The sequence below is a fragment of the Hyla sarda genome, chromosome 8 (genome assembly GCF_029499605.1).
Source record: "Hyla sarda isolate aHylSar1 chromosome 8, aHylSar1.hap1, whole genome shotgun sequence".
In the NCBI taxonomy this organism is placed as follows: domain Eukaryota; kingdom Metazoa; phylum Chordata; class Amphibia; order Anura; family Hylidae; genus Hyla; species Hyla sarda.
This window is the reverse complement of record NC_079196.1, coordinates 138,839,556-138,864,604: the sequence shown is the minus strand read 5'-3', so window position 1 is coordinate 138,864,604 and position 25,049 is coordinate 138,839,556. Positions and strand designations below refer to the sequence as shown.

Genomic DNA, 25,049 nt, shown 5'->3' with positions numbered 1-25,049 from the left:
AGACACATGCATCAAACGATTCCTTAATTTTCCTCTCTAATGGAGGTCCTTTTTCTTCTGTAAAAACTGAACAGAAGTATTCATTAAGGCAGTCGGCTAGCCCCTTATTCTCTTCAACATACCTTCCTTCCTTTGTTTTTAATTTTGTTATTCCTTGTTTTGATTTCCTTTTTTCATTTATATATCTGAAGAATGTCTTATCCCCTTTTTTCACAGACTGAGCTAGTTTTTCTTCTGCCTGTGCTTTACAAGTTCTTATAACTTGCTTGGCCTCTTTCTGCCTAGTCTTGTAGATTTCCCTATCTTCATTGCTCTGGGTTGTTTTATAATTACTAAATGCTAGTTTTTAGTTTTTTATGATTTTGGCCACTTCTGCTGAGTACCACAGTGGTCTCTTCCTTTTTTCTGCTTTTACTGCCAAATCTAATGCAATTTTCTGTTGCCTTCAGTAATGTGTCTTAAGTAATCCCATTTCTCCTGAACTCCATGTAATTTGTTCCAGTATGATAGGGACTCATTTATGACTAATCTCATTTTTGAAAAGTCGGTTTTTCTAAAATCTAAAACTTTTGTTTTTGTGTGGTGTGGCTCCTTCACTGTACTTATATTAAACCACACTGATTGGTGATCACTAGATCCCAAGCTTTCGGCAACAATAACATCATATACCAAATCCTCATTTGTGAATACCAAATCCAAAATGGCCTCTCTCCGGGTTGGCTCCTCAACCACTTGTTGTAGAGATAATCCCAGTAGGGAATTTAGATTATCTGTGGCAGAACTAGCTATTTTGGTTTTCCAGTTTATATCCGGAAGATTGAAGTCTCCCATAATGATAACTTTTCCTTTCATTGTTATTTTCAATATTTCTTCAACTAGTAGATCATCTACTTCTTTAACTTGGCCAGGTGGTCTTATCACACCTACACGAGTTACTGCATGATTACCAAACTGCAACGTAACCCAAACTGACTCTATGTTGGCCTCACTAACTTGTATTAGGTTAGATTTTATGCTATCTTTCCCGTATAGGGCCACTCCTCCTTCTTTCTTGCCTTCTCTGTCTCTTCTGTATAAAGAGTACCCTGGTATGGATATGTCCCAGTCATTCCTTTCATTAAACCATGTCTCAGTAACAGCCACTAAATCTACATTCTCAGATGCCATTATTGACCCAAGTTCATAGATTTTATTACCTAAACTGCAGGCATTTGTAGACAGGACTCTGAGCTTGCCAAGCCTTTATTCATCTCCTCAGTTAATGGACAAAATCTGGACTGTATGGTGCACTTCCGTACCGAATCTCTCATCATGCAAGTGGGAGTGTTGCATAAAGAAAAGATTGAATTCAATGTACTGCCACATTGTACTTCTGAGCTGCTTCTTGGCCTTCCCTGGCTACGACGTCATTCTCCACATCTGGATTGGAGAACTGGAGAAATTATTCGCTGGGGACAATTCTGTCAAAATTGTTGTCTCCAACCAGTTCAGTCTAAAGTTGTTTCTCGTCTTCCTCCTTTACCTGGCCTGCCATCACCTTACAAAGATTTTTCTGACTTATTCTGCAAGAAGCAGGCTGAGTCTCTGCCTCCACATCGTCCTTACGACTGCCCTATAGATCTTCTGCCTGGCTCCACTCCTCCTCGTGGAAGGATTTACCCTTTATCGGTTCCTGAGACCAAAGCCATGGTTGAGTATACCCAGGAGAATCTCCAAAAGGGATTTATCCATAAGTCCTCTTCTCCTGCCAGAGCCGGTTTCTTCTTTGTAGGGAAGAAGGATGGCTCACTCCGTCCATGCATTGACTACAGGGGACTAAACAAAATCACGGTCAAGAATTGTTACCCACTACCTCTTATCTCAGAACTTTTTGACCGTCTACGTGGTGCCAAGGTCTTCTCCAAGTTGGACTTACGAAGAGCATATAACCTCATTCGTATCCGCAAGGGAGATGAAAACAGCCTTCAATACTCGTGATGAACATTTTGAGTATCTCGTAATGCCTTTTGGTCTCTGCAATGCTCCAGACATTTTTCAAGAGTTTGTCAAAGATATCTTCCCTGATCTCTACACCTGTGTTGTTGTATACCTAGATGAAATTCTGATCTTCTCTACCAACATAGAGGAGCATCAAACTCATGTTCGTCTGGTTCTTCAGCGTCTACGGAAGAATCATCTCTATGCCAAACTGGAGAAATGCCTAACCGAGAAATCTAGTCTTCCGTTTCTTGGATACATTGTCTCTCATCAAGGCCTGCAGATGGATCCAGATAAATTGTCCAGATAAAGTGGTATTGAATTGGCCTCGTCCTTCTGGCCTGCGTGCTATTCAACGCTTTCTGGGATTCGCTAACTATTATCTTCAATTTATCCCACATTTTTCTTCCTTGGTTGCTCCAATTGTGTCTCTCACAAAAAAGACTTCTAATCATAAGTCTTGGCCTCATGAGGCCGAATTGGCCTTCTCACGTTTAAAGTCTGCGTTTGCCTCTGCTCCCATGCTTACAAGACCTGATCCAGAGAGGCCCTTTGCTTTGGAGGTTGATGCCTCATCTATTTGAACCGATGCCGTTCTTTCTCAGAAAAACGCCAAGGGCAAGACTTTAACTTGTGGGTTCTTCTCCAAGACCTTTTCTCCTGCTGAGAGGAATTACTCCATCAGAGAGCATGAACTCCTCGCTATCAAACTTGCTTTGGAGGAATGGCAACATTTATTGGAAGGATCTTCTCATCCGGTCAGCATCTACTCCGACCATAAGAATCTTCTATACCTTTAGTCTGCTCAGCGTTTGAACCCTTACCATACAAGTTGATCTTTGTTCTTTTCTAGGGTCAACTTCTTCATTTACTTCCGCCCAGCAGACAAGAACATCAGGGCAGATGCCCTCTCCAGGTCCTCTGACGTCATTGGTTTGGACTCCACACCTGGCATATTATTCCTCCTGATCGATTGATTTCTGCCGCTCCTGCAGAAATTCAGCAAGCTCCTCCTGGAAAATCCATTGTGCCCACCAGATTGAGAGTCATTCTTGCTTGACTGCAGGTCATCCTGGAATACATAAGACTCTACTTCTAATCTCTCGGCACTACTGGTGGCCCCATCTTGAACATGATGTTTCTGATTTTGTCCATTCCTGTGATACTCGTGCCCGTGACAAAACTCATTGGCAGAGACCTGCTGGCCTTTACCCATTCTGGACACTCTATGGATTTTATCACCGATCTGCCACCATCTCGTAATAACACTGTCATTTGGGTCATTGTAGATCGGTTTTCCAAGATGGCTCATTTCATTCCCCTACCTGGTCTTCCTTCTGCCCCACAGCTGGCGAAGTACTTCTTGCTGCATATCTTTTGTCTTCATGGTCTTCCTCAGCATATCGTTTTGGATCATGGAGTGTAGTTTGTCTCTTAGCTCTGGCGAGCCCTTTGTACCCGTCTGGACATCAATCTGGACTTCTCCTCGGCCTACCACCCTCAGTCCAACGGTCAAGTGGAGTAGGTTAATCAAATTCTTGAGACTTATCTTCATCATTTTGTTTCAGCTCTCCAAGATGATTGGTTCAACCTTCTCCCCTGGGCTGAATTCTCATAAAATCATAAGGATTCCAAGTCCACAAGGTCATCTCCCTTCTTTGTTGTCTACGGACTCCATCTTTGTTCTCCTCTTCCTCTCCCAGTTTCCTCCAGTGTGCCTGCTGTTGATGAGCTGGTCCGTGACTTCTCCAACATCTGGCAACAAACCCGACAGTTGTTATCTCAGGTTTCCTCAAGCAAAGAATAGGGGATAAGATGCTTGATCACGGGGGTCCCGTCATGCTCTGCCCCCTCAATGCAAGCTGACAGCTGACGTCACAATGCTTCGGCCCCCGTGATCGCCCAATAATCAGACCCGGAGCAAATCGTAACCAGGGTGCTGCATGCAAGATCGCGGGGGTCTCCAGCGGCGGGATCCCCGTGATCAGGCATCTTATCCCCTATCCTTTGGATAGGGGATAAGATGTCTTAGTGCCGGAGTACCCCTTTAATAACTCTGAGATGCTTTTACTTATAAATTTGATTATGAGATTGTTTTTTCGTAACATATTCTACTTTATGTTAGTGGTAAGTTTTCATCAATACTTGCATCATTTCTTGAAAATTCCAAAATGTCAGGAGAAATTTACAAAATTTAGCATTTTTCTAACTTTGAAGCTTGTAAGGAAAAGGGACATGTCAAATAAATTACATATTGATTCACATATTCAATATGTTAACTTTATGTTTGCATCATAAAGTTGACATGTTTTTACTTTTTGAAGACATCAGAGGGCTTCAAATTATAGCAGCAATTTTCAAAATTTTCACGAAAATTTCTAAATCTGAATTTTTTAGGGACCAGTTAAGTTTAGAAGTGAATTTGAGGGTCTTTGTGTTGCAAATCCCTTATGATGGACCCCATTATGAAAACTGCACCCCTCAAAGTATTCAAAATGACATTCAAAAAGTTTGTTAACCCTTTAGGTGTTTCACAGGAATAGCAGCAAAATGGAGCAGAAAAATCTAAATCTCCATTTTTTACACTATCATGTTATTGTAGCCCCATTGTTTTTATTTTTACAAGAGGTAAAAGGTAAAAAGGCCCCTCAAAACTTGTAATTAATTTTCTCTCGAGTAAGGAAATACCTGATATGTGGATGTAAAGTGTTCTAGAGGGCTCAGAAAGGAAGGAGCGACAATGGGATTTTGAAGAGCATATTTTGCTGAAATGGTTTTTGGGGGGCATGTCGCATTTAGGAAGCCCCCATGATGTCAGTAAATAAAATAAAAAAACACACATGGCATACTATTTTGAAAACGACACCCCTCAAGGAACGTAACAAGGGGTAAATTGAGTCATTATACCCCACAGGTGATTGACGAACTTTCGTTAAAGTCGGACGTGAAAATGAAAAATTTGATTTTTATCAAAGGAGTAATAGGAGAAAATGCCCCCAAAATGTGTAACCCCATTTCTCTCGAGTAAGGAAATACTTCATATGTGGATGTAAATTGCTCTGTGGGTGCACAGAGCGACATTTGGCTTTTGGAGAGTGAATTTTACTGAAATGGTTTTTGAGGGGCATGTTGCATTTAGGAAGCCCCCATGATGCCAGAACAGTAAAAAAAACAAAAAAAAAAAAAAACACATGGCATACTATTTGGGAAACTACACCCCTCAAGGAAGGTAACAAGGGGTAAAGTGAGCCTTAACACCCCACAGGTGATTGACGAACATTTGTTAAAATGGAACGTAAAAATAAAAAAATATTTTTTTTCAATAAAATGCTGGTGTTACCCCCAATTTTTCATTTTCACAAGGGGTAATAGGAGAAAAAGCCCCCATAAATGTGTAACCCCATTTCTTCTGAGTATGGAAATACCTCATATGTGGTGTAAAGTGCTCTGCGGTGAACTACAATGCTCAGAAGAGAAGGAGCGCCATTGGGCTTTTGAAGAGAGAATTTGGTTTGAATTGAAGTCAGGGGCCATGTGCGTGTACAAAGCAAGCCCCCATGGTGCCAGAACAGTGGCATTTTTCATTTTCACGGACCACTGTTCCAAAAATCTGTCAAACACCTGGGGGGTGTAAAATGCTCCCTGCACCCCTTATTACATTACATGAAGAGTGTAGTTTCCAAAATGGGGTCACATGTTGGGGTTCCACTGTTCTGGCAGCATGGGGGCTTTGTAAACGCACATGGCCTTAAATTCCAGCCTAATTCTCTCTGCAAAAGCCCAATGGCACTCATTCTCTTCTGAGCCTTGTAGTTCACCAGCAGAGCACTTTACATCCACATATGGGGTATTTCCATTCTCAGAAGAAATGGGGTTACACATTTTGGGAGGCTTTTTTCCTATTACCCCTTGTGAAAATTATAAATTTGGGGTAACACCAGCATTTCAGGGGGGAAAAAAAGCAAATTTTTTATTTTCACGTCTAACTTTAACGAAAATTCGTCAAACACCTGTGGGGTGTTAAGGCTCACTATACCCTTTGTTACATACCGTGAGGGGTGTAGTTTCCAAAATGGGGTCATGTGTGTATTTTTGTTGTTGTTGTTTATGTCAGAACCGCTGTAACCAGCAGCCACCCCTGTGCAAATCACCAATTTAGACCTCAAATGTACATGGCGCTCTCTCACTCCTGAGCCTTGTTGTGTGCCCGCAGAGCACTTTGCGTCCACAAATAGTGTATTTCCGTTACAAATTTTGGGGGTCTTTTTCTCCTTTTACTTTTTATAAAAAGTATGGGACAACACCAGCATGTTAGTGTAACATTTTTTTTTTAAACTTTACTTTACCCAACTTTACCTTTTCATAAGGAGTAAAAGGAGAAAAATCCCCCCCAAAATTTGGAACACAATTTCTCCTGAGTACGGAAATACCCCATATGTGGCCCTAAACTGTTGTCTTGAAATATGACAGGGCTCTGAAGTGAGAGAGCGCCATGCGCCTTTGAGGCCTAAATTAGGACTTTGCAATAGGGGCAGACCCGGATACAAGGATGGGGCTGGTCTCCACCAAAAACCCTACGGCAGTGTTTGCCAAACAGGGTGCCTCCAGCTGTTGCAAAACTCCCAGCCAGCCAGAACAGTCAATGGCTGTCTGGCAATACTGGGAGTTGTTGTTTTGCAACAGCTGGAGGCTCTGTTTTAGAAACACTGCCGTATGAGAGGTTTTTAATTTTTATTGGGGGGAGGTAACTGTGTAGGGGTATATGTAGCAGTGTTTTACTTTTTATTTTGTGTCAGTGTAGTGTAGTGTTTTTAGGGTACATTCACAAAGGAGTGGGTTCACAGTGAATTTTCCGCTGGAAGTTTGAGCTGCGGCAAATTTTACGCCGCAGCTCATACTTGTAGAAGGAAACTCACTTTAAACCTTCCCGTGTGAATGTACCCCAAACCTTCAACTGTTTCAAAACTACAACTCCCAGAATGCACTGACAGACAGTACATGCTGGGAGTTGTAGTTTTTCAACAGCGGTAGGCACACTGGTGGGGAACCAATGAGTTAGTAAACAGACTCTAGCTCAGTGATTCCAACCCTTGTGCCTCCAGCTGTTGCAAAACTACAACTCCCAGCATGTATGATCTGTCAGTGCATTCTGGGAGTTGTAGTTTTGCAACAGCTGGAGGCACACGGGTTGGAATCACTGAGTTAGGAAACAGACTCTAGCTCAGTGTTTCCCAACCAGTGTGCCTACAGCTGTTGCAAAACTACAATTCCTAGCATGCCCAGACAGTCAGGGATGCTGAGCGGTGTAGTTCTGCAATATCTGGCCCTTCAGATGTTGCAGAACTACATCTCCCAGCATGCCTGGAAATTCTGGGCATTCTAGGAGTTTTAGTTATGCAACAAACGGGGAAGAACAGTTTGGAGACCGCTAAATAGTGGTCTCCAAACTGTAGCCCTCCAGATGTTGCACAACTACAACTCCAAGCATGCCCAGACTGTCCAGGCATGCTGGGAGTTGTAGTTCTACAACATATGAAGGGCCAGATATTAGGGATCGACTGATTATCGGTTTGTCCGATATTCCCAATTTTGGATGTTATCGGTATCGGCAATTAACTTGCCGATAATCTGATAATGCCCCGCCCCCACAGCACCGCACCGCACCCCCCACCACCGCACCGGCCAGAGACCGCCTCTGCCCCTGCCCCATTGCCTCCCCCATTCCCGGTTTTATAATTACCAGTTCCCGGGGCCCGGTGTCTGCGCTATTTCTGGCTCCTGCGCGTCCTGTGTTACGCTGTGCGCTGCGCAGCACAATGACAAGTGATGTCCTCAATACGACGTCACCGTCAGTGCGCACAGTGACAGCTCAGGAAGACGCCGCAGGAGCCAGAAGAAGCGTGGACCCCGGGAACAGGTAATTATAAAACCGGGGCAATGGGGAATGGGGCAGCGGCGGTCTCTGGCCGGGGCGGTGCGGTGTGGGGGGGGGGGGGGGGTTGTGGCGGTGGTAGGACTCAGGACCCCAGGACAGGCAGGGGGAGAGTAGCGGGTGGTGGCGCCGGTCTCTGGCACCGCAAAAGCTGCTGCAGTTCATTGATTTAAAGCGCCCGCTTTAGATCAATGATCTGCAGCGGTGTCGCCAGGGGGGATAAATAGCCGTTAACTTATACCGGAATATCGGTATAAATTATCGGCTATACAGTTGATAGAAGACAGAGGAAAAAACAGCACTCACCAGGACTTCATTTTTTCATGCTTTATTGCAGGTAAAATACTTACATAAAAAGGAAGGAAGGAAATTATCGGCTATTGGCCCTAATCTCCACAGAGTGTCAGTATCGGCCCTAAAAAAACGATATCGGTCGATCCCTACCAGATATTGCAGAACTACACTGCCCAGCATCCCTGACTGTCTGGGCATGCTGGGAATTGCAGTATTGCAACATCTGGGGGGCTACAGTTTAGAGACCACCGTATAGCGGTCTCTAAACTGTGCCACTTCAGATGTTGCAAAACTACATCTCCCAGAATGCCCAGATAGCCAAAGGCTGTCTGGGCATGCTGGGAGTTGTAGTTTTGCAACTTATGGAAGGCCACAGTGAAGATCACTTACTGGCGATCTTCACTGCAGCCTCCTCTGCCGCATTTTCCGGCCGCACTCCTGATGTCTCCGCCGTCTCTCCAGCCGCCGCGCCGGTAAGTCCAGTCTCCGCCCCCCTTGTTTCTCCCCTGCTCTGCCCGAACTTCGATGGGCAGAGCGAGGGAAATGAACTTTAACCCTCCCGCCCCCAATTGCCATTGGTCGTCACCTCGCTCCTATCCTTTAGCATGGTCGAAGCTCTGTCTGTGACAGCTCCGATCACTGTTATTTTCTGGGCAATGAGGCCACCAGTGACCCCATTGGCCCGGAATCGCCGCAAATCAATGGTCCGAATTGACCGGCGATTTGCGGTGATCGCCGAGATGGGGGGTCTCAGGATAGATATCAGCAGTCATCCCAGTCCAATCACCGCCCGGCGAGCAACGGTGATCGGAAATGCGGAGGGCGTACAGCTACCCCCTCCGTCCTTAAATGATAAGATGCGAGGGCGTATCCATACGCCCTCCGTCCCCAACAAGTTAAGAAAATGGCTAGAAAAAAAAATAGGGGCATTTATCAAAGTCAGTGTAGATGTACTGACGGGATACACAGGTTTTGATGGTGTAGTTGGAGTGAACATGCACATAATTTATTAAATGGTGCAGGGCGTGTGATAAATATGGTGCTAGTACACTTTTTTTTTCTTTTTAACTTTCACTTCAGAACACCACTTTGTATCATTCCTTCTCTGCAAATTTTTTAAAATGCTGTCTATAGAAGGTTTTGTAAGCCAGGTCTGGGCTGGTGTATGTTTGAAATAATTGAGGGCATTGCGATAAATCTGTGATTTCTTTTTTTTTATTTTTTTATTTTTAAAGAAAAGTTGCACTTCATAAATCAGCTACTTTTTAGTCAAAAATCACTTTAGAAAAAAAGTTGCACCAATTTTGCCCAACAGAGACATTTCTGGAACTTTTCTACACCAAAAAAGTCTGTTGATAAATTCCCCTCAGAGGTCTGCTCTCAAATCGCTATTTTGGGTGATGATGCAAAAATATTAACAACATTTTTTTATGCTACATTATTGATTGCTAGGAACTGGATTGCTCAGAGGGTCTGTAATATTGAGGCTTTGCTGGAATCCACCAGCCTCTATTGAAGTTTTCTGTTGAGATATGTGAGGATGAGTTTCTTGTTAATCTTTAGCCCTCTGCAGGGGGGGTAGGTGTAAGTAAAAAAACTAAATGTTGGATATCATATTACCGTATATACTCGAGTATAAGCCGACCCGAATATAAGCCGAGGCCCCTAATTTCACCCCCCAAAAAACAGGAAAAGTTATTGACTCGACTATAAGCCTAGGGTGGGAAATACATCATCCCCCCCTGTCATCATTCAGACCCCTGTCATTATCACCCCCGTCATCATCACCCTGTCATCATCCAGACCCCCGTCATCATCCAGACCCCCGTCATCATCACCCTGTAATCATCCCCCCCTTCATCATCACCGTCTGTCAATCCCTTCAATCACTGGTCTTCAACTTGCGGACCTCCAGATGTTGCAAAACTACAACTCCCAGCATGCCCGGACAGTTATCGGCTGTCCGGGCATGCTGGGAGTTGTAGTTTTGAAACATCTGGAGGTCTGCAGGTTGAAGACCACTGCCGGGCCTTCGCCATCATCCAGACCCCCCCCCCCTTTAGTTTTCTACTCACCTCCCCTCGGTGGGAAGGAAGGGTGAGCTGGTCCGGGCCATCTATGCTGCAGGGACCGACCGGTGGGGAGGATTAGTCGTTCCGGGCTGCCCATCTTTACCAGGAGGCCCTCTTCTCCGCTCCGGGCCGGGCCCCGGACTAGTGACGTTGCCTTGACGACGACGTACAGGGATGTCCCTGTGCATCGTCGTCAAGGCAACGTGCGTCACTAGTCCGGGGCCGGGCCCGGAGCGGAGAAGAGGGCCTCCCGGTGAAGATGGACAGCCCAGAATGACTAACCCTCCCCACCGGACGGTCCCTGCAGCATAGATGGCCCAGACCAGCTCACCCTTCCTTCCCACCGAGGGGAAGTGAGTAGAAAACTAAAGGGGGGGGGGGGTCTGGATGATGACAAAGGCCCAGCAGTGGTCTTCAACCTGCGACCTTCCAGGTGTTTCAAAACTCTGGGCATGCTGGGAGTTGAAGTTTTGCAACATCTGGAGGTCCGCAAGTTGAAGACCAGTGATTGAAGGGATTGACAGGCGGAGAGTTCACTCGAGTATAAGTCGAGGGGGGCGTTTTCAGCACGATAAATCGTGCTGAAAAACTCGGGCTTATATTTGAGTATATACGGTATGTGATTTATATTTCCCATTATGAGATGGTAATTTTTGTTATGTGATGAAGCAAAATTAAGGATAAAAAAGATTAGGATTTCATTTTTTATTATTACTATATACATACCTTTTTATTATATCATTCTGAAGGCTTTTACAAGCCGCAAGTGTTTCTCCGGTGAACAGATGACACATGACTAGCTCTTGACATTTGTCAATAAATGAAATCACAGCATCAGCTTGGAAATTTCCATTTCGCGATATAATACATAGACGTTGCAAGGATGAGCAGCGACTAAGAGCCAGAAAGAACTTATCATTTGCTGGGAAATATGGTTGTTCCAGTCTAAGAGAGAGAAAAAAACATGTTTATATACAATTTTTTTTTATGACAAAACAGCAAGCGTGATGACACATTAATATACTACACTAAACGATTAAAGGGAAATTGACTGCAGGGTCCACTGCCCTAGTGCGGGTGACACTTAGGGAAATTTATCAAAACCAGTGGAAAGGAAAAATGTATCAGTTTCCCATAGCAATAAAATAGATTGCTTCTTTCTTTTTTAACAAGGCCTCTGAAAAACAAAAGAAGCAATCTGATTGGTTGCTATGGGCAACTGGTCAACTTTTTCTCAGCACAGGTTTTGATAAATCTCCCCCACTGTTTCTAACACTTTTTAGGGTGCATTCACACCAAGTTTTTGCAATACAGTTCCTGTATACTTTTTCTATGTGAAAACCGCATGGAACCGTATTTGAAAACGTATGCATTGACTCTCCTTTGAAAACCGTATGCCAAAAGATGCATCAGGTTGTGTCCGTTTTGCATCCTGTACGGTTTTGTCAGGTTTTTTTCCTGTACCCAAAACCGTGGTCTACCACGGTTTTAGGTCCGGTTGAAAGACTGTATTAAACCGTATACGTTTTTTTTAAACATGGGAGTCAATGGGAACCGTACAGAACTGTATGTGCATACAGTTCCATCCGGTTTTCACCATACGGTTTTTGAGTTTGGCCAGTTTTTTTTTCTTGGAATTTCAATCAAACAAGTAAAACTTTATTCAAAATGGAGTGAAAAGTTAAAAACTTATACGTTTTTTTCTTAAAAAACAGATGCAACCAGATGTAATTTTTCAAACCGTATATGGTTTTTAACTGTATACGGGTTAAAAATTGTACACACGTTTTGATACAGTTTAGTCAGGTTTTGAGGAATCCGTTTTTCCTCAAAAACCTGATACGGGAACTGTATTGCAAAAACATGGTGTGAATGCAGCCTTACTGAGAAAATTTTGGTGCAGCCACTCAGGAGACATTTATCTTGTTGCTACTACGGTCATTTTTTCTTAAAGGCAATGTGTCATCAGAAAAAGACCTGTTGCCTAAATCAGGTTTTTATGTTCACCAAACATTCTTTAGAAATATGTTTATATGCTTTTTCTTATTTTACATTTTTCTATCTATATTTTATGACTAGAGATGAGCAAACTTTTGAAAAGTTCAACTTTTTTTCAAAATTGCCAGTTCAACATAACCTGCAATTAAATAAGCCCCACACACATTTCTAACACTGCCTAACAGCTCTAAAGCCCTGTCTAACACTGCTAGGAATGTATTCAAGTAGTTTGATAAAGTGGTTTTAAGGATCAGTTATGGCGACATGCTGTAACCAATGGTAACTGTTACAGATTGCTGATTTTTTTTAGGCTTAATCACACCAAAGTAAAGCAGCATAAAGTATTCCTGGTTGTCGGTAGATGCAGGCCGGTGTTAAAATGCACCAACTTTTCCACCACTGTAAATTGCACAAACACTACATTGATGACATATTAATCATCTGGTATTGAACTAAGGACGACCTAGACACTTTTTCATTGAACTGAATCAAAATTGAATCAAAATATTGATTTTACATCCAACCATTACACTAACAGTGCCGAATATCTGAATGTTACAGCACAGACAAAAAGATTGGAAACAAAACCTACTTTAACTGGTAACGACCAATGACATGTATACACAGCCTTGTGCCATTAACAGTATATATCGTGGGCTATTAACCCTTTAGATCGCCACTGTCAAAGCTCACCATGCATCTAAAGAGACCATTAACCAGTCCCTGGTAGTCCAAATGGGTGGATCGCCGGGATAGGGGATTGGGGGGGGGGGGGGGGGGGGGCGAATCCACTGTGGAGGTAGCCAGAGGGCTTACCTCTGCTTCCTCGCTGGTCCCAACTTGACCAGGCTTTATCAATCAAGCGCAGAGCACACAGATCAATGTAGTTCTATGGAACTACATTGATCTATGAAGGATCTAATAAAAGTTTAAAAAAACACCCATTAACCCCTTCCATATTAAAAGTTTAAATCAGACCCCTTTTCCCAAATCTCCATATCTCCATAATAAAAAAAAACATGTGGTATCGCTGCATGCATAAATGTCCGAACTATAAAAATATAATGTTGATTAAACCGCACGGTCAATGGCGTATACATAAAAAAACACCAAAGTCCAAAATTGCGTATTTTGGTCACTTTGCATACCCTAAAAAAATGTATAATAACTGATCAAAAAGTCCCATGAAAACAAAAATTGTACCGATAAAAACTACAGACCATGGTGCAAAAAATGAGCCCTCACACATCCCCAAATACGGAAATATAAAAAAGTTATAGAGGGCATTTTTAACTCCTTAAGGACATAGCCCATTTTGGCCTTGAGGACACAGCCAATTTTATTTTTGCATTTTTGTTTTTTCCTCCTCGCCTTCTAAAAATCATAACGCTTTTATATTTTCATCCACAGACCCATATGAGGGCTTGTTTTGTGCATGACCAGTTGTCATTTGTAATGCCATCGCTCATTTTATCCTAAAATGTATGGTGCAACCAAAAAAATATTATTTGTGTGGGGAAATAAAAAACAAACAAACAATTTTCCAAATTTTGGAAGGTTTTGTTTTCACCAGGGCTGTGGAGTCGGTAGATAAATGTTCCGACTCCGACGTTTTCTGTACTTCCAACTCCGACTCCCCGATTCCTCTGTATTAATATGAGAATGTGTTTTATACATTCCTTGAAGGAAAGAAAGGTAACATACCTGTCATTACCACAGGACTACTGGCTGGGAAGCCAACAGTCTACTGTATTGAACAGTTTGTGTGCTGATCTGCTGCTGAAGATAGGGCAGTGGGAGGATCAAGGAAGGGGCATTTATTATAAAACATGATTTCCCTAGTAGAATCCCATAGTCATGTTTAAAGTTTAAAGGGGTACTCCGCCCCTAGACATCTTATCCCCTATCCAAAGGATAGGGGATAAGATGTCAGATCGCCGGAGTCCCGCTGCTGGGGACCCCCGGGATCGCCGCTGCGGCACAGCGCTTTCATTGCTACACAGAGCGAGTTCGAGGGACGGATACAGAGCGATACAGGGGACGGAGCAGCGTAACGTCATAGCTCCACCCCTCGTGACATCACGGCCCACCCCCTTAAAGCAAGTCTATGGCAGGGGGCATGACGACTGCCACGCCCCCTCCCATAGACATGTATTGAGGGGGCTGGCCGTGACATCACGAGGGGCAGAGCCATGGCGTAATGATGCTCCACCCCTGTATCGCCCCCTCATTACGCACAGAGCGAACTCGCTCTGTGCAGTAATGATAGCGCTGTGCCGCAGCGGCAATCCCGGGGGTCCCCAGCAGCGGGACCCTGGCGATCTTACATCTTTTCCCCTATCCTTTGGATAGGGGATAAGATGTCTAGGTGCAGAGTACCCTTTTAAGCTAACAATAGAGTTTACAAGTTTTAATAGCCTTAGCTGAATGGCAGCAGTTTTTCCAATGGTTTACAGCTTCAGTCTTGAACTATTGACCCTCCATTCCCTTCACTTATACAAGTGTCTCTAGTCCTGCAAAAACATATTTACTTAATCCCTTATCAGTGAGAGGCTAGGTTACCCATGGGTTCCCTGTAACAGCAGAACACAACACTATGGAAAGTATAAGTATTGCCGCTCCTAATTGTGCGTTGTGTGCCATATAGTAAAGCACATGAAAAGCATGCTTCTTAACGGTCACTTAACGTGTTCGTTTTGCGGTTACGTGAGGCACTGCATGCATTGGTCTTTATTCTTAAAGTAGAGAAGTCATTAATTATAACTTTTTGTGAATTGGGACATTTAAACTTGCTTTTTTTTATTCTTAATTTTATTAAATTTAGTAGGAGTCGGAGTCGGTGCATTGTTTGCCGACTCCAACTCCAGGTACTCAAAATTTCGTCCGACTCCGACTCCTCAGCCCTGGTTTTCACGCTGTACACTTTATGGTAAAAATGACATATTGACATGGGTCAATACAATTAACCCCTTAAGCACTCAGGGTTTTTCAGTTTTTGCACTTTCGTTTTTCCTCCTTACATTTAAAAAATCATAACCCTTTCAATTTTCCACCTAAAAATCCATATTATTGCTTATTTTTTGCGTCACCAATTCTACTTTGCAGTGACATTAGTAATTTTACCCAAAAATTCACGGCGAAACGAAAAAAAAAAATCATTGTGCGACAAAATCGAAGAAAAAACGCCATTTTGTAACTTTTGGGGGCTTCCGTTTCTCCGCAGTGCATATTTCGGTAAAAATGACACCTTATTATTCTGTAGGTCCATACGGTTAAAATGATACCCTACTTATATAGGTTTGATTTTGTCGTACTTATGGAAAAAATCATAACTACATGCAGGAAAATGTATACGTTTAAAAATGCCATCTTCTGACCCCTATAACTTTTTTATTTTTCCACGTACAGGGCGGTATGAGGACAAATTTTTTGCGCCGTGATCTGAAGCTTTTATCGGTACAATTTTTGTTTTGATCTGACTTTTTGATCATTTTTTATTAATTTTTTAATGGTATAAAAAGTGACCAAAAATAAGCTTTTTTGGAATTTGGAATTTTTTTGCGCGTATGCCATTGACCCTGCGGTTTAATTAATTATATATTTTTATAGTTCGGAAATTTACGCACGCGGCGATACCACATATGTTTATTTTTTTTTATTTACACTTTAATTTTTTTTATGGGAAAAGGGGGGTGATTCAAACTTTTATTAAGGAAGGGGTTAAATGACCTTTATTAACACTTTTTTTTTACTTTTATTTTGCAGTGTCCATAGGGACCTATAACACTGCACACACTGATCTCTCATGCTGATCACTGGCGTGTATTAACAAGCCTGTGATCAGTGTTATCGGCGCTTGACTGCTCCTGCCTGGATTTCAGGCACGGAGCAGTCATTCGTCGATCGGACACCGAGGAGGCAGGTAAGGGCCCTCCCGGTGTCCTGTAAGCTGTTCGGGACGCCGCGATTTCACCGCGGCGGTCCCGAACAGCCCGACTGAGCAGCCGGGATACTTTCACTTTCACTTCAGATGCGGCGGTCAGCTTTGATTGCCGCGTCTGAAGGGTTAATAATTAGCCGCGGGTCCCAGCCGTTGATAGCCACCGGGACCGACCCGATATGACGCGGGGACACCGCAACATATCGCGCGAGCCGGCAGAGGACGTAAATATACGTCCTGCGTCGTTAAGGGGTTAAAATGATACCCATGACTACACACTTTACTATTATTGTACTGTTTAAAAAACATCTCAAACTTTTAACCAAATTAGTATGTTTAAAATCCCTCTATTTTGACGACCTATAACTTTCTCATTTTTCCATCTAAGTGGCTTTTTGAGGGCTATTTTTTTGTGCCGTGATCTATACTTTTTATCAATACCACATTTGCGTATATGAAACTTTGAAATAATTTTTTATAGATTTTTTGATTTTTGGAAAAGAATGTGACAAAAAAGCAGCAATTTTTGATTTATTTTTTTTTTTTTTACATTTACACTGTTCACCGTGAGGGATCTTTAACATTATATTTTGATAGTTCGGACTTTTATGCATGTGGCCATACCATATATGTTTCATCATTTTCTTTTTGACGCTTTTTGGGGGTAAAATGGGGAAAAGGGACGATTTAAATTTTTTATTGGGGGAGGGGATTTTTCAAAATTTTTTTGCCTTTTTTTTTAACTCATTTTATGTCCCCATATGTTATTTGATTGCCAATACTGTTCAGTGGTATGCATAGGTTCTGCTCTGGTCTGCTCGATCTCAGACCAGAGCAGAAGACCCCTGGAGATGGCCGGAGGCAGGTGAGGGGACCTCCGGCCGCCAAGCTGGATGATTTTAAGTGCCGACTGCCGCAGATGCCGTGATCTGTATTGATCACAGCATCTGAGGAGATAATGGTGGACATCAGCGTGATCGCAGGTGTCCGCCATTACCGCCGGGTCCCTGGCTGCTGATAGCAGTCGGGACCTACAGCGCATGATGAGAGTACCGTTCTGGTGCTCGCGTCATGTATAGGACGTAAATGTATGTCCTGGTGCATTAAGTACCAAGGCATCAGGACGTACATTTACGTCCCAAGTCGTTAAGGGGTTAAACCTACAAATTTTCATGCATAAAGTTATAACTTTTTAACAGAAGTATAACAAAATAAAATCAAAGTTGGGTATCATTTTAATAGTATGGACCTACAGAATAAAGATAAGGTGTAATTTTTACCAAAAAGTGCTCTGTGTAGAATCGGAAGCTCTCAAAAGTTACAAAATGGCATTTATTTATTTTTTTATTTAGCCCCACAAATATATTTTTTCTGGTTTTGCCGTAGATGTTGTGGTAAAATTATTGATGTCATTACAAAGTAAAATTGGTGGCGCAAAAACAAGCCCTCATATGGGTCTGTAGATGGAAAATTGAAAGTGTTATGACTATTAGAAGGTGAGGAAGAAAAAAATGAAAGTTCCAAAATGAAAAAACCTGTGGTTAAGCCAGTTGACGGCAATAATTATTTGGACTACTCGAGTTGCCATTACGAGAAATAGATTCACAACATTCCCTTTGGGCAATACAAGTGCATCCGGCACAACTGCACTGAGGATTCTAAGAAACAAAGTGCAAAGTAAAATTCTAGACAAAAAATTTAAAGCCAAGGGATATCATCTCTCCTTGATTAAACATAGATGATAAACAGTTTTTTTAATCAAATTTATTTGCTCTTTCTTTACTAAGAATACCGCTAATAGCCAAAATGAAACTAAGAAAAATCTTTGCTCTTTGTCAATTCATATACCTGTGACAACAAAAGAATAAAGGGCATTTTATTAGTAATGTATTTTAATAATGTGTGTGTGTTTCACTTTTTTCCCTCCATTTTTTAGGTAGTACTACTACTTCCAGCATGGAGTAGACTGTTCCATGATGGGAGTAGTAGTACATGTGCTAATAGACAGATTGCCCAGGGTGTCACTCCTGACACCCGCTGCGATCGTCCTGTATAATGTATAAATGCGGGCGGCTTTCTTGTATCTCTGCAATTGATAGGACAATCACATCGGGTGTCAGGAGTGACACCCGCTGTTATCTGTCCTGTACTGCAGGTACTACTGCTCCCAATGTGGAGCACACTCTGCTCCATGCTGGGAGCTGTAGTACCTGCATTAATAGACAGATCGCAGAGCGGGTGCCACTTCTGACCCCTGTTGCGATCTGTCTATTAATGCAGGTACTACAGCTCCTAGCATGGAGCAGAGTGTGCTCCATGTTGGGAGCAGTAGTACCTGCAGTTAAGGAAAGATCATCCTTTATAATGTATAGATGCGGGCGGCCTCCCACTCTTTTCTGGTCCCACTACAGAATAAGTATATGCCGTATATAAATCTATTATTCATATTTCCCGCAGAGAGCTGTGATTGGCTGGAACCATCTGGCCAATCACAGCTCTCTGCGGGAAATATGAATAAGTGATGTGAATTTAATACACATCACTGGCTGGCTCCAAGAAGAGAGCAGAGATGCGAGCGCAGAAGAAAGCCGCTCTGCATCTCTGCAATAGATCGCATCGGGTGTCAGGAGTGTCTATTAGTACAGGTACTACAGCTCCCATCATGGAACAATATGTTCCATGCTGGGAGTAGTATTACTACCTAAAAAATTTTAAAAGAGAAAAAAAGTGAAACACGCATATACACACTTTATTAAACACAATATTAACCCCTTAAGGACTGAGCGATTTCAACTTTTGGAATTTTCTTTTTTTCCTCCTTGCCTTTAAAAAATCATAACCCTTTCAATTTTGTACCAAAAAATCTGTATTATGGCTTATTTCTTGCGCCACCAATTCTACTTTACAGTGACATTAGTCATTTTACCGAAAAATCCACGGTGAAACAGAAAAAAATTCATTGTGCGACAAACTTGAAGAAAAAATGATACCCTACTTGTATAGGTTTGATTTTGTATTACTTCAGAAAAAAATCATAAATACATGCAGGAAAAGTTATACGTTTAAAATTGTACTTTTTTTGCCCTATAACTTTTTTTTTTTCTGTGTTCAGGGTGCTATGAGGGCTCATTTTTTGCGTCGTGATCTGAAGTTTTTAGCGGTACAATTTTTGTTCTGATCAGACTTTTTGATCACTTTTTATTCACTTTTTTGTGGACCTTCTTCTCTCCGGGTAGCTGATCGGGGCATCGCGATTTTATCGCGATGACCCCGATCAGCCTGACTGAGCAGCCGGAAAGCATTTAGTTACACTTTCGATACGGTGCTCAGCTTTGAGCGCCGCATCGGAAGAGTTATAAGCTATTAGTTATAATTTTATATTAGCCGCGGGTCCCGGCTGTGAATAGGTGCCGGGACCATCCCGCTATGACGCGGGGTCCCGCCGGGACCCCGCGTTATAGACAGGGACCGGACTTAGGACGTACTCATACGTCCTAAGTTCTTAAGGAGTTAAAATACATTACTAATAAAAAAAATTGAATTTATTATAAAATATATATAATTTTTACATTTAAATGGCCCCTTTCTACATTTTAATTTAATTATTGTTGGCAACATTTTTAGGTCCCTGCCCGCCCACATAAATTGATCCCTGTTAAAAAAATTAACAAAGTTTTTTTTTCTTTTTTTGTCTTTAAATTTTTGGGAGCAGGCAGGGACCAGAAAATTCAGCGCTCAATATTAAAAATGAATGAGGAGTGCATTTCATAATTTTTTTCTAGTTTTCATTCTAAATCAGAATAATTTTTAATTTCACTTAACTTTTTTAGCCCTATTTGTTTTATTTTTTCAGGCATTTAGATGTGGTGTGGTGGTTTTAAATGACAAATTACTGTAAAACTCTTCTTGTAATTCCAATGTCTCTGCATATGCAGGAAGACATGGATGGGAGCTATAACTTCAGTAGGATGGAAAGGACTCTTTCGTTGCTGTAAGCTGTAGAAGGGAATATGTAACCATGGATGTGGGATTGCCTTTTTATATATGTGAAAAATCTTTTTTTTTTATGTAGGGGGTGATGGGAGTTGCAATTCTTGAATTCCAGTTGTCACCACTTGCAATCACAGTGGTTGCAGTGGGAACAGTCAGGGAGTCACTGGGGCCATATGAATGGAAGAAAGTTTTGAAATATACAGTAGCTGCTCTAATTGGAGCAAACTAAGGTTAATTGAATAATGAGACCACAGCCAATTAAGGTCAAATAGGTAATAGAACATCAAAAGGATGTAGGTTAATTGGTTTGACCTTAACCTCTTAACGACAATGGACGTAAATGTAAGTCATGGTGCCATGGTACTTAATGCACCATGACGCACATTTATGCTCCACCATGACTGCGAACACCGGACTAGTGTCATGCATGGCAGGTCCCGGCTGCAATCAGCAGCCAGGGACGCGCCGGTAATGGCGGACATCTGAGATTGTGCGGCTGTCCGCCATTAACCCCTCAGATGCCGAGATCAATACAGATCACGACATCTGTGGGGATGGGGATCCGATCATCCATAATGTCGGACGGAGGTTGCCTCACGTGCCTCCATCTGTCTCCAGGGGTCTTCTGCTCTGGTCTGGCAGACTAGATCGAGCAGACCAGAGCAGAAGATCACTGATAACAAGGATCAGTGCTATGCCCTATGCATAGGACTGAACAGTATTAGCAATCAAATAATTGCTATAAATAGTCCCCTTTGGGAACTATTAACCCCTTAAGGACCAAGGACGTACCGGTACGACCTTGGTCCTGCTCTCCAGATATAATGCGGGGTTACACAGTAACCCCGCGTAATATCACGGCGGGCCCGGCGTCATAGTGAAGCCAGGACCCGCCTCTAATAGCGTGCAGCGCCGATCGCGGTGTCGCGCGCTATTAACCCTTTAGCCGCGCGCTCAGAGCTGAGCCGCGCGGCTAAAAGCGAAAGCGAAAGTTGCCGGCTAGCTCAGTCGGGCTGTTCGGGATAGCTGCGGCGAAATTTCGCAGCGGCATCCCGAACAGCTTACAGGACAGCGGGAGGGCCCCTACCTGCCTCCTCGCTGTCCAATCGCCGAATGACTGCTCAGTGCCTGAGATCCAGGCATGAGCAGTCATGCGGCAGAATCGTCGATCACTGGTTTCCTATGAGAAACCAGTGATCAATAATGAAGATCAGTGTGTGCAGTGTTATAGGTCCCTATGGGACCTATAACACTGCAAAAAAAGTGAAAAAAAATAAAGTGAATAAAGATCATTTAACTCCTCCCCTATTAAAAGTTTGAATCACCCCCCTTTTCCAATTAAAAAAAAAACACAGTGTAAATAAAAATAAAAATAAACATATATGGTATCACCGCGTGCGGAAATGTCCGAATTATGAAAATATATCATTAATTATACCGCTCGGTCAATGGCGTGCGCGCAAAAAAATTCCAAAGTCCAAAATAGTGCATTTTTGGTCAATAAGTCCTATCAATGCAAAAATGGTACCGTTAAAAACTTCAGATCACGGCGCAAAAAATGAGCCCTCATACCGCCCCATACACAGAAAATTAAAAAAGTTATAGGGGTCAGAAGATGACAATTTTAAACGTATTAATTTTCCTGCATGTAGTTATGATTTTTTCCAGAAGTCCGACAAAATCAAACCTATATAAGTAGGGTATCATTTTAATCGTATGGACCTACAGAATAAAGATACGGTGTCATTTTTACCGAAAAATGTACTACGTAGAAACGGAAGCCCCCAAAAGTTACAAAACAGCGTTTTTTTTCTAATTTTGCCGCACAATGATTTTTTTTTCCGTTTCGCCGTAGATTTTTCGGCAAAATGACTGATGTCATTACAAAGTAGAATTGGTGGCGCAAAAAATAAGCCATCATATGGATTTTTAGGTGCAAAATTGAAAGAGTTATGATTTTTTTTTTTATAACAATACTTTTTATTGAAAAGATTTTCATATACAAAAAGTAGAACACAATACACTTAGAACATATAAGGAGGTGAGACACCTCTCTGAAAGTGTAAATAAATAACAACATAAGATAACTAACACATTACACAAGTTCCATCCATCAAATAGGTAAAATATCCATAAAATACTTTTGTCTTATTTTTTTCTTTTTTTTTTTTCTTTTCCTTTCCTTTTTTTTTCCGGGTCTTAGTTTACTGTATAAGTACAAGCCCAAGTATACCAGGATCTCACAGAGTACCTCAATTATCCGTTATATCTGTATCGTATTATGTGGGCCCTGTAACCAAACATCCCATCTAGTAAGAAATTCAGCCTCCCTGTCACAAGCCGAAGCCACCTTATATTCGTGCCAACCATTAAGATTAACTTTAGAAACGATCTCTTTAATGGATGGAATATGGGGTGAAGTCCAATACTTAACTATGAGAAATCTAGTGACAATTAGTACATGAATAATTATAGACTTATGGAAAGAAGAATATTGGTCTATATCCACATTAAGTAGAGCTAGAGCTGGATTCAGTATGACAGGGAAGCCGCAAATGCTAGACATTAATCTACCTATATGTTTCCACATCACACTTATTTTGGGACATTGCCACCATACGTGATAGAAGGTACCTCTCTCCTTGCACCTCCAACACTTCTCCGAAGAAGAAGTAACTCTGGCTAGTCTGTCAGGGACTAAATACCATCTATATAACAGTTTTTTGGATGTCTCCAAATGGGCCACGCACCTAGAAAGTTTGGGTACAACTGAGTGGGCTCTACTCCATTGGTCATCCGAGAATGACACATTTAAATCTTGTTCCCATCTAATTTTGTTCATATCTTCTATTACACCATGTTTATTGACTAAGAAATTATAACACCAAGATATGCCTCCTCTATGGTAACCCTCTTGAGAAAACCAGTTATGTAATTCTGAGTTAACAGTGGAGAGAGGTACCCGTACAGTCTCCATGGCGTGTCTGACTTGGAGAAATTTATAGAAATCTTTGTGAGAAATATCGAATGAGTGGTGCAAATCGTCAAAGGATACACATTTCTCTCCATCCCATACATCTCCTATTTTGTGTATTCCCTTATGTATCCATGCTTCTAACGTGAGGTGGGGTATAAGGGCTTCTAATACTCCTATTGGGGCTTCCAGGTGTGCGGTATGATAAAGACGACGTGGTATGACATAGGCAGACCAAACAGAATGAATGGCAGCAATCATGGGATGCTCAGAGAAGGGTTTAGAATGAAATAAATGTGTAGCAATTAATGTGTGGGCTATAGGGGTACGATTCAATACAAAATGTTCAATCTCCACCCACAACTTTGATGTGTCTAGAAGCCACAGAGACTTTAATTGGTCCATAATAACCGCTTTATAATAAGACGCTATAGATGGACAGCTAATTCCTCCATTTTTAAGGGATGGGTACAGGTAAGATGTTTTAATTCTGGACTTCCTCCCTTTCCAAATGTATTTCATAAGTAGTGCCTGCAGAGATTGAATGTATCGGTAGGGCAAAGCAATCGGCACATTTCTGAAGGTATAGAGAATTTTAGGCAAAACCATCATTTTGATGGCCGAAACCTTACCCAGCCAGGACACCTTCAAATTGGGCATCTGGGAAGTAATTCTCTTTAGATCTGTATAAAGTGGAATATAATTAAGGTCATATAATTTTTTAGTAGGAAAGGTTAATTTAATACCTAGATAAGGAATACAATTCTCCGCCCAGGAAAAAGGATACAGGCCTTTCAGTCTGGAAACAACTTTGTTGGTTAAGCCCATATTCAAAATATGGGATTTGGAGGGGTTAATTTTATAATAAGAAAGCTTACCAAAATTGTCTAGTTCTTCTATAATTCTTGGGATGGAAACCTCAGGGTCTCTACAAATTATCAGAATGTCATCCGCGAACAGGCCAATACGGTGTTCTCTATCACCAATTTTTATGCCAGCTATTGTCGGGTTAAGTCTAATACTTTCCGCTAGGGGTTCCATCGCCAGGGCAAAAATAAGGGGAGAAAGGGGGCAACCCTGTCTGGTCCCATTAGTGATATCAAAATTATTAGACATGAAACCTGAGGTAAAAACAGAAGCTGAAGGGAAACTGTATAGCGCCATGATCGCGGTCCTAATTTTGTCGGAGAACCCAAATTTTGACAGTGTGCGCCCCAGGTAACCCCAATGAATTCTGTCAAAGGCCTTCTCGGCATCTAAAGTCAGTAGTAATGAAGGTATTCGACAGGATTCTACATGGTGAATTAAATTAATGAACCGTCTAGTTCCGTCTACTGTTTGTCTTTGTTGGACAAAACCCACCTGGTCATTTTTGATCAGGGAAGGGAGAATATTATTAATTCTGTTCGCAAGGATTTTTGAATATATTTTTAAATCAATGTTGAGAAGTGAAATCGGCCGAAAATTCTCTGGTCTATCAGGGGTTTTACCTGGCTTGGGAATCGTGATAATTGTCGCTTGTAGCATTTCGGGTGGGATATAACCAGACTGAAAAATAGAATTGAATAAAGGGAGGAGATATTTACCAAGAGTACTTTGATATTTCTTATAGTATTCCCCTGTGAACCCGTCAGGTCCTGGGGATTTATTCAACTTTAGAGAGGATATGACCGAGTTCAGCTCAGTCTCAGTGATGGGGCTATTGAGAGCCTCAGAGTCATCTGAGTTTATATAGGGGAGGTTTAGATTCGATAAAAAGCGATCAATCAATGAGACTTGGGGTTGAATAATGTCAGGGTCCGATTTTAGATTGTACAATCTTTCATAGTACTCTGCCATAACATTTGCAATTAATTTGGGATTCAATAT

General features: G+C 42.0%; 1 protein-coding gene across 3 annotated transcripts in view; it reads right to left on the bottom strand.

Annotated features, from left to right (window-relative positions):
* FBXL18 (F-box and leucine rich repeat protein 18) overlaps nt 1-25,049 on the bottom strand; it is a 209,034-nt gene that overhangs the window by 27,405 nt on the left and 156,580 nt on the right. For 2 of the 3 annotated variants that reach the window (XM_056536629.1, XM_056536628.1), the window contains one exon: nt 11,002-11,220. In XM_056536629.1, coding sequence (XP_056392604.1) covers nt 11,002-11,220 — 219 coding nt within the window. Of the gene's footprint in view, nt 1-11,001; nt 11,221-25,049 lie in introns of those variants that run through there. The other variant, XM_056536630.1, reaches the window with a different exon arrangement.